This window comes from Sceloporus occidentalis, unplaced genomic scaffold (assembly GCF_023333645.1).
Source record: "Sceloporus occidentalis isolate IW3139 unplaced genomic scaffold, rSceOcc1.0.p SCAF_4, whole genome shotgun sequence".
Classification (NCBI taxonomy): Eukaryota; Metazoa; Chordata; class Lepidosauria; order Squamata; family Phrynosomatidae; genus Sceloporus; species Sceloporus occidentalis.
In genome coordinates, this window is record NW_028316984.1 from 147353200 (window position 1) to 147363751 (window position 10552).

At 47.3% G+C, this 10552-nt stretch overlaps 2 protein-coding genes across 3 annotated transcripts in view; both read left to right on the forward strand.

Annotated features, from left to right (window-relative positions):
• PLCB2 (phospholipase C beta 2) overlaps positions 1-5252 on the forward strand; it is a 70288-nt gene extending 65036 nt beyond the window's left edge. For both annotated transcript variants that reach the window (XM_089523536.1, XM_089523535.1), the window contains exons 30-32: positions 1174-1231; positions 2493-2579; positions 4120-5252. In XM_089523536.1, the coding sequence (XP_089379662.1) occupies positions 1174-1231; positions 2493-2579; positions 4120-4398 (424 nt within the window). In that variant the 3' untranslated portion in view covers positions 4399-5252. The remainder of the gene's footprint in view (positions 1-1173; positions 1232-2492; positions 2580-4119) is intronic.
• Positions 5253-9832: 4580 nt separating this feature from the next.
• Positions 9833-10552, forward strand: ANKRD63 (ankyrin repeat domain 63). Its single transcript, XM_089523156.1, has one exon. It carries the CDS (start codon positions 9833-9835, stop codon positions 10550-10552), a length of 720 nt encoding a protein of 239 aa, XP_089379282.1.

A 10552-nucleotide genomic window follows, 5' to 3' on the forward strand; every position in this document is an offset into this window, starting at 1 on the left:
TTCCATGCCAGCAATCTGTAAGATGCCAACCACAGATGCTGGTGAAATGTCAGGAATAAACTTTTCTAGAACATGGCCACATAGCCTAAAAAATCCACAAAAAACTATGGATGATGGCTATAAAAGCCTTCAGGTTCACGTGGGAAGGTAGGGTTGGTTCAAACACAACAGGTTCACTGTACTTTGTTCTTGTTAAGTGAAATATGATTTAAAGCAGCCTTCCCCAACCTGATGTTTTCCAGATCTTTTGGACTCCAATTTCTATCTTTGCTTCCTCCAGACAGCATTGAATAGACTGTCTCTAGGTTGTAACAACAGAAAAAGAAAACTATTAGAAGATAGCATAAAAGGCATTGCCAGGTACCATTACAAAACAAAAGTTAAGCACTGTAAAATTCCAGAAAGTCTAGTTACAAGTTAACTGCATTTGCTTTGACAGAGTTCTTGTCTTTGCTGCAGTGACAGCAAATAAAGTATTTGTTCAGTTTATGTTATTTGGTTTCCCACTGAGATGTTCACATTTATGAAAGACTGACTGTAATAGTGTTCTAAATAAAACTGAGAGGGCTTTATCCTTAATATCTGTGCTCTGATATCTGGTGACTTGTCAGTGGGAAATTTTTAAAAGAGCTACCCATAATACTGAATCTTGTTCTCAAAATATAGTGGCCACAATGGTGGGGTCCAGAAGCCACATGCATCCCATGATCCACACTGTGCCCATCCCTACTCTAATGCAATAGCAAACCTCCTTTGAATAAATCTTATCAAGAAACCTGTGATAGGGATGTCAAAATCAGAGTCATCGTGATGTTTAGAACAATGGCAATAAATGGCAAGAGTAGGAATCATGTAACTTTCCATATGTTGTTGAACCACAACTCTCAGCATTCCTCATCCTTGGCTGTGCTTGGCAAAACCTTCTGAATATGGTGGTTCAAGCAAAATCTGGAGGGCTACATGATTCTCACCTTTGTTTTATGACATTGAACTACAGTCTAATGCCTTTTGTAAACATGAGGTATACCTTTAATGTTCTATATGTAAATTCTGTCAATTTAATTTTTAAGTAGGTAGCAGTGAGAATACCATTACCTATCTTGAAGCCTTTCTTCTCTAGATGAGAAATCTATAAAATTTAATTCCTGATATGGTGTTGTTTTTTGTCTAAAGACTGAAGAAAGAAATCAATAATGCCCACATCCAGGAAGTAGTACAGACGGTCAAACAGGTGAGTGTTTTTCAGGAACCTCTCTTTCACCTTTGAGTGATAGATTTCACCAGCCAGATCCACCAACTAAAATGAAGCCTTCTTTCACAGATTTATAATGATTCCATGTGGCGTAGACAGCCAAGGATGACATTTTCACATGGCAAATATTCCCTTTTTTCCTTTAGATATTCCCTTCTTTCCTTTGCAACACTAGTAGTGGTAACTTTCTGCCTATCAATTCTCCATAGGCAGAATGATACCCTTCAAAGCAGTGTCCCGACTCCCAGCATGCAGGGCTCCTGACACACACACACATGGATGTCCCTTGTAATATATCCTCACTCCCCACCAACACTGGGCATGGGGATGATTGTTTAGCTATAAAGATATTCTCATCAGGTACTTCTGCAACACTAGTAACACATATAGGCTGGCATCCTGTTAGGGACGTATACACCTGTGTCAGAAGTTGGTGTTTTCTTCCTTCTTCCACAATGCCCAAATTGGCCCCTGACTACTTAACAGCCTTTGAAGCCCCCCTCCTCAAACATCCCTTGCTTTATATGGAGTGGGCAGTATCATAGAAGCTTCTCCCCGTAGCCGGAACATGAATGATGACATCAGCACCAAGATTCACCTGGGTTCTCTAAAGGTCTCAGCACTGCTGTAATCATTTTGTGTGTGCCTACAGAGATGGGGCCCAATGCCTCTGTGATCCTATCTGCTCCCTACAAAGCAAGGAATGGCAGTTTGAGGAAGTGAAACTTCAGAGGCTGTTCAGTAAGTCAGAGGGTGGTATATGGCTCATCTAGCATAGGTCTGATGCTTACAGGATTCAGCCGTGCCCTGCCACATTCCTGCATGTAGCAAACCCTGGATAATGACATGGAACAGCTTGCTCCTATGTTCCATCCTCCAGATCTGACTTGCATATCTCATATCTCATCATTCCCAGCAAGGAGAACAAGAGTTATAGTTCATCTAGAGGACATCTAGTTAGGGCAATCTTCATATAAAAGCATTACTGTTTATTTATCATGACATCTAACTCAACTTGGCAAAATCAGGAGTTGACATTGGTGTTAGTTACCAAAAGACCAATAGGCTTGGTGGTAACAGGTGTGCTACTGCTCTGTGTGTCTCATAACAGTTCTTAATTATACCTCTTTTAGCAGAGAAGGTAGGGTTGGTAGATGGGTTAGTTATAATTTTTTATTTATACAGTTATATTGAAGATGATTATTTTTAACATATATATCGTGGTTGTTCTTTCTCCAAGATGAATGAAAAGCAGACTAGGTATCAGCAAATACTGGAAACAAAGCAAACAGCCTGTGTAGAAAAGATCAAGGAAAAAGAAAACCAGGTATTTCACAACAAATGAACACCAAATGCATTGTATAGTCATTTAGTGAGCCAGTAATACAAGATGGCTATCAAAGGTTTCAAGTACATCCCAAGATCATTAGGCCTGGAATGGGCAATTCTGCCCAAACCTTTCTCCAGTATTTTTGGACTGCACCTCCAACTGAAGTTAGCCAGACTTGCTAGAATTAAAGATGGAAAGAATATTTGGGGGGGGGGGGGGATGAAAAAAATGATTAAAATGTATGCTTCAGGTGTGAAGTCGAAGGCTTTCATGGCCAGAATCCATAGTTTTTTGGTGAGTTTTTCAGGCTATGAGGCTGGGTTCTAGATGAGTTTATTCCTGATGTTTTGCCAGCAGCTGTGTCTGGCATCTTCAGAGAATGCTGGAATGGAAGAGAGTGAGGTACATATATTGTTGATTGGAAAGAGGTGAAAACCACCCAGGGTGAGGGGGATTCCCAGGAGACAATGGATTAGTAGGTAAATGGACACCCTGTAGGCCTTGCCATTCAACAACAGGACAATACACACATTAACATGCAAATCACTTCCTCTCAACCAACAGTATACATAACCTACTTTCTTCCATTCCAGCATTCCCTGAAGATGCCAGCCACAGCTGCTGGTGAAACATCAGGAATAAGCTCTTCTAGAACATGACCTCATAGCCCATAAAACCCACAAAAAACTATGCTCCAGGTGTTAGGAAATCCTGATGAGGAGAATCCTAGACTGATGGGTTCTGGCAGCATTTTCTGCCAGAAAATAATATGTATGCACAAAAGTATAATTTTTAATGCACAAAAAAGCATGCAAATTGTGCACAGAATCAGTCCTAAGCTGTAAATAGTCTTCAAAATCTATGCAGATTTTGCAGACTTTCTCACAGTGGGAAGATAATTGCTAAAGTAATCATTGCTTCCTCAAAAATTAAATTAACAAAGAATTATATCCCTAGTTAAAACTGATAGGAATTGTTAGTCAAAACCAGCTGGAAGGTCAAACATTCCCAACCCATTTTATTCAGCCTATTTGCTGTGAATGAGAACTCTGCACATACAGTATTAGGCAACATTCACATCGCCTTAACATCCCTGAAGATGCAGTTGTGTTATCAAGTAGAAAGAGCTAGAGTCTTGTTCATATATTTCTGAAGGGTATTCGGGAGTAAGTGTGTAATTTGGATTGATCCCACCTCCCCTCTCTACAAATGGAAAGGAGAAGTTTAATCCTATGATGATCTTAAGAAAATTCCACAACCCCCATGACTGACTGTCATTTTATAATACTTTTTCTCCTGTATGATTCTTAACAACAGCCCTCAGTTAACTGACCGGAAGCCAGAAATTGGGAAAGTTGTTTCTTGGGAATGTAACCTCCCCAAATCCCCCAGCCAGCATGGGGGACTGGGGCAGCTGGAATCCCAGAAAAGGAACTCTGTTGGAAGCCACACAGTTAGGCTCTAAGCATTGTCAGCAAGCAGCAACCCAGCAATATGGTTTTTCTCAGTTATTGACTTGCCACATCTCTCTGTTCAGCTGCAGCAGGAGGCCTTTGCAGAGTATGAAGGAAAAGTGAAATCGCTCAATGCAGAAGTTCAAGACTTAGTGAAGAACTGTGTGAAGGTCTGTTTCCCTCTGGAAGCTGATATGACAAAGGAAGAAGCTCTCAATGCTGCCAGTGAGGGAAACCAGGAGTCAGAGGAGCCACTTCAAGGAAACAATCTGATGCCTGAAACCCTAAAGCATGAAGTGCAGATGGCTGAGAATGCTAGAGAAGAGGAGGAATCAACCGCTGTTCAGGAGAGCAGATTGTGAGATTCCACTTGACTCTTATTTTCAGGATTCTTGATTTTTAAATTTTGTTTCAGTCATGGAGCTTAATGGGATGCCTTTTATAAGAACTTCATGGTCTCTGTGAATATCTGGAAATTTTGATTAACAAGGGAAGCTTCTATTCACATTGACTAACAGGATCTGTAGTCCAGATACTCAAATGAAGTATGACACTTGATGAAGGCAGAACACATAAAAGCGCACTGCTGGGTCAGAAGAACAATGGTCCAGCTAGACCAGCATCCTATTTTCCACTGTGTATACAGTCGCCCCTGTTTTCATGAACTTGAAGTCCGTGTCCCTCATCCATTCACGGGCGGCAAATGGAGAGGGACAAAATGGGGCATGCACTGCAATTCAAGCCAGTGGGGCTTGAATATAGGTGAATTTCCATTTTTGTGGGGTGATCTGAAATGGATTCCCTGTAAAACGGAAGGGCAACTGTATTTATTTGGTGATGGTGCCACCAAACACTTGCTTCTGGCAGGATATGAAAGCAACAGAAGAGGAAGCATTTTCCTCATCCAAAAGAACCCCATACATGAAAATGAATCCTAGGCTTTAGCACTATTTTAATGACAGCATTTCTGGATCTGGGTCTATGTATTCCCAGCCCTCTAAGGATACAGAGTTTGCAGTCACCTCTGGAAATATGATCAGTTTTAGTAGTCGTCCCGAAAAAGTGAGAGGACACTTTTCTCACAATGCTTGAAGAGTGGGTGGTTGTGGATTTATTATGATATTCAGGAACAACAGCTTTGATGGGTCAAAACGTCCTCCACTTGCAGCATTTAATTCACAAATTCAGGTCTGTCACTAAAAGAACTGGCTCTTACAAAGACATGATGTTATTTATTTTCCCAAAGATTAAAACATCATATTTTATTTTTAAAAAATAAGAATTTGTGTTTTGAGTTGTGTCAGTGTCGGTTTTGAGTTGTGTCAGTGAGCTCTTCCTTTCCCTCCTCCTCACATGCAAGCTGTCCTTGCATGTGACGCTTTACTCAGTGATGGCGAACCTATGGCACATGATGCCATTTCGCCAGGCACAGGGTGAGGAAGAAGGCAGAAGAGGCATGCGTGTGCCCATACCACCTCGTCCCTGCCATTTCCGAGACAGCAGGAAGCCAGAAAAATGGCGCTCAGGAGGAGTCAAAGTTGGGTGTGTCTGACTCCTCCTCGCAGCCCTCTCACAGCCTCTCCCAGACAGTTGGAGGCCGGGAAAAGGGTGAGGACAGGAGGAGCGACTGGCGCATTCCAGTGGCTCCTCCCCAGAGAGATAGATGGGGGCAGGGACAGGTCTGTGGGAAGAGGGATGGGCCACATGCCCAGTCCTTTCCCCCCAGCTTGCCTTTCCTCTGCCCGAAAGAGCCCTGTGGAGCCCATTCAGGCGGAGGAAAGGCAAGCCAAGGAGGAGGGGTCTGGGTCGCATGCCCATTCCTCCCCCCCAGCTTTGCTTTCCTCCGCCCGAAAGAGCCCTGCAAAGCCCATTCGGGCAGAGGAAAGGCAAGCCGGGGAGGAAAGGTCTGAGTCACGTGCCCAGTCCTTTCTGCCCCCCCTCCCACGGCTTCCCTTTCCTCCGCCCGAAAGAGCCCCAGAGAGCCCGTTCAGGCAGAGGAAAGGCAAGCCGGGGAGGAGAGGGTGGACGGATACCTCCTCTTCCTCCCTGCAGGGCCTTGATAGTCCTATCAGGGACACCTCAGGACTAGCAAAGCCCCGAGGAGAGGAGTAGGGGCCACCGGCTCATTGCTCCCCCCCTCCATGGGCCCTTGTCCCCAGCTGTCTCTGAGAGACAGCTGGAGGCCAAGGGAAAGGCAGGAGGAGCAGGCGCGGGCCTGTCACCCCCCCTCCCAATTTTCCTTGGCTTCTAGCTGTCTCTCAGAGGAGGGGGAAAGTCCCGTCCCAGAAGTCCCACCCCCAGCACACCTTACCAAAAAGGTTCGCCATCACTGCTTGAAGCTAATGAAGGCAACAAAATAAAGCAGAGGTCTGTTTTGAATACAGGAACAAAGGCATGGTGGGATGGAAGATCAGGAAAGTGGCCTGTGCACTGGTGATTTTCGTAGTCATGTTTACACACAGAGAGAGACCACTGCCTTTGGTCCAGCAGGCATTCAAAACAATAGCTGGGCTCACTGTTGTCCTTGCCACTGCCTCTAGGTGCATCAATACTGTTGAAATAATGCAGTCTGAACCACTTTAAGTGCTGTAGTTCCATCCTATGGAATTCTGGCATTTGTAGTTTTACAAGGTCTTTAGAGTTCTCTACCAAAGATGCCCCTTGCCAGTCAAGATGGTAATTGCCACTATTGTCTCAGTTACATTTGGATCCCTGCACTCCTTCTCCCCTCCACCACCAAACACATACACACTTTAGAGTAGTAATAAAGAAGATGCCCAGAAACTCTCCGGATGTGATACAGGCACATTTGAAGATAACCATTGTTATTTAGCTTCATTAACCCTCCACTAGTGTATTGTCTTCTTGCCAGATTTCCTCTAAAGGCAGGCTTGGACAGAAAGGTGTAGGTTGCATTTTTACACACTCTTAGCAAGTTACACTGGTGCACTTGACATGACCAGACATGTCATTTCTGGTTTCATTCTGAACTAATTTTTTTCTATTTAAAAAGATTTTTGGGTATGTTGGTAGTGAGAGACAAAACCAAAGCATGTCTGCAGCATTGTTGATCCATTTGGAGTGTCTTTTAAAGCAAAAATAAATGTCCTTTAAAAAAAAAAGGCACAGTCATATCATTTTCCAATCTGGCCCATTCCTTGGCTGTATTGGCACCATTTCCCTCCTGAGTAATGGTTGAAACATTTTGTTGAGAGGCTGTTGCAGCTACCAACAAAAAGTGCACTGTTTCACCTGGCAAATAATCAGTACCTCCTGAGGGCATTACAGTACATGCTTTGAAAGGAGATAGGATGCTAATTGATCCTTGTTGTCTCTCTCTGAGGATGGCTGAACCACATGGAAAGTCAGCAAAGGGAAACCAGCTTCACCCAAAGGGGACCTGCAATAACAACCACAACTGCAAGAACAATAATCTCACCCTGAGGAAGACAGGACTCTGAGATTTGCTTCCCTGCTGGGCTAACAAATTGCATCCTATAATGTGCAACTGCAACCTTTTTGTGGTGGTAGGATTTGAAAACCAAACATACTGTAAATACCCAGAAAGCCACAAAACCTGATGGAGAAGTCCTTTCTGTTCTCAGACTCTATGCTGGAGATGGACAAAGGGCAGCTCTGGGACATGTGGCCTTGCTGCTGTTGTGTGCCTTCAAGTAATTTCCCATTTAGGGTGACCCTAAGGCAAACCTATCATGGGGGTTTCTTGGCATGTTTCTTCAGAGGGGGTTTGCCATTGCCATCCTCTGAGGCTGAGAGAGTGTGACTTGCCCAAGGTCATCCAATAGGTTTCATGGCAGAGACAGGAATCGAATCCGGGTCTCCAGAGCCATAGTCCAATGCTCAAACCACTAGGCAATGCTCCCAATGCTGTTTTTGTGGCCTTTGATATCTCCACAGTTCTTGAGGTTACCTTTTTTGATGCCACCCCCAAAGAGGTTGAATTGTTTCTCTGGGATCATCCAAGAATACCAATTCACCTTTGAAATTTACCATTTCATCTTCTAGCCATGACGACATCAAAAATTCAGCATCAAAAATACCTGTTTTTGCAAGATCAAAAATATGTATTTTTCAAAACAAGACATTCTGGCCTTTGAGAAGAGTTGTTTATTGGCAGTCTTTGTGGCCCCTAGAAGCTCCCAAGAACAGAAAAGTACCCCCCCACACGCGCATGCACACACACACACACACACACACACACACACACAGGTCATGCCACAGTTACCCACTTTGGGAGTCACAGAATCATAGAGTTGAAAGAGATCTCAAGGGTTATTCTAAGAGAACCATAAAGCTTAGAACAGTTTCTGAAATGCTGTCTCTCTCTAGTGCATTGGCCTGAGTTCCATGTCATCTGGTCTGCAAGTGGCACTACTGCTGGGTGACTGTTCAGTAATCCACGCTGAGTAGGGGCTTCACTCATGCACAGAGTGTATTTTCCATTTCTAGGTACAGTTGCAAAAGCTGGACAGTGAAGAGAGTGGACTGGAAGAGAATCAGCTATTTGAAATGTGTGTTGCTGGAGGTCAGTCAATTCAACAGATACCATGGCCTGCCAAAGAGGGAAATGAAGGGTCCTAGAGCAAATTAAGGCTGGACTCTTCCTAGAAGCCAAGATGATCAAACTGAGGCAATTGTACTTCTGCCATCCAATGAGACAAGATGCCTCATTAGAAAAGTCAATAATGCTTAGGAAAGTGAGAGGCAGCAGGAAAAGACGAAGGCTGTATTGCAAGTGGATAGACTTATGCTGCTGCCACACTACAGACTTAATGCAGGTTGACACTGCTTTAACTGCCATGGTGCCATGCTATAGGATCCTGGGATCTGTAGTTCCCTGTGGCACTGGAGCTCTCTGACAGAGGGGGCTAACTCAAACACAGAACTATAAACCCCAGAATTCCATAGCACTGAGCCATACACATAAAGTGATGTCAAACTACATTAATGTTGCAGTGCAGATGCAGCCTTAATCAAGGGAAGTGCAGTGCTGAGTTTGCAGGAGCTGAGCAGGCCTTGCTTGGAGGAGGGCTAGCCTTCCTAGGATCAAGGTTAAGTGGAAGCTGATTTCACTGCCATTGACAGCAAGATGGACTGAGAAGGAGAGTCTGGTGACTGAGGCTGGTGCCCACTGGCAGCCCACTGAACCTGACGGCAAGGAAAGGCCGAAAGCTGATAAATACAGGGAAAAACCACAGACCAAGGTTGGAATCATAAAGCCATTCAGTCAAGCATTGCATGCTCAAAGGAGTTGTGGGCTTTGTGATGCCAGTCTTGGTCGGTCGTTCTCCTCTGTATCCCTCAGCTTCCAGTGCCGCTGGGCGCCCCCCGCCCCTCCTTCTCGGGGCGCATTCTCAGGGGCTGTGGAATGCCCTTCCCTTGATCTGGATGGGGACAGGCTCCCCTTGGGCTCGCCCTCCCTCAGTCTGAAGCAGGAGCCCGTGTGGCCGAGCGCTTGGAAAGCCAGGCGGGGCTCGACTTTAGTGAACTGCCCACTGGGCGACCTTGGGCGGGGGACACTCTCTCAGCCTCAGAGGGGAAAGCAGGGGCAAAAGCCCTCCGAACAGACTTCCCCAAGAAAAGACCCACAGGGAAGGAAGGAAGGAAGGAAGGAAGGAAGGAAGGAAGGAAGGAAGGAAGGAAGGCCCCAGGAGACGGCCTTGGAGGGCGCCTCCTCCGCAGCTGCGCCCTTTTCTAGCCGACGCCCTCAGCCAGCAGACACCCTCTCTGTCTCTCTGTCTCTCTGTCTCCTGGGCCGAGGGCTCCGAGGAAGGGATGCTTTCTCCGGGGGACCTGGGTCCCGGGGCCTCGACGCGGAGGCTGCTGGAGGCTCTGCGTTCGGGGCGCCTGCGTCTGGCGCGCTTGGTGCTGGAGGCCCTGGAGGGCGCCCCCTTGGACTGCCGGGCGGGGGAGCAGGGCCGCACCCCGCTGATGGCCGCCGTGCTGCTGCCGGAGCCGGGCCTGCGCCTGGCCGCCCTGCGGCTGCTGCTGGACCGCGGCGCCTGCCCCGACCTCCGCGACGACGCCGGGCGCAGCGCCCTCTCCCTGGCCTGCGAGGAGGGCTTCCTGGAGGCCGCCCAGCTCCTGGTCCAGCGAGGGGCGGACCCCCAGGCCCCCGACGCCCGAGGATGGAGCCCCCTGATGCACGCCGCCGCCCGCGGGCACCAGGCCCTCCTGGAGTGGCTGCTCCGCGCCTTCCGACGCCTCGGGCACCTGGCCCTCGACCGCCCCGACCGCGCCGGACGCACCGCCCTCCAGCTGGCCGCCCTGGGAGGACACAAGGGCTGCGTCCGCGCCCTCAGGGCCGCCGCCGCCGGCCCCCTCCGCCTCCCCCGGGAGCAGCAGCAGCAGCAGGAGGAGGAAGAAGAAGAAGGCCCCCCTCGGGCCCCGCCAGGACCAGGCTCCCCCGCCGAAGGCCCTCCGGCCCCCCGACGCCCCACGCTGCTCCGCAGAGCCACCGCCCCCGACGCCCAGAGCCTCCTCGGCTGCTACTAG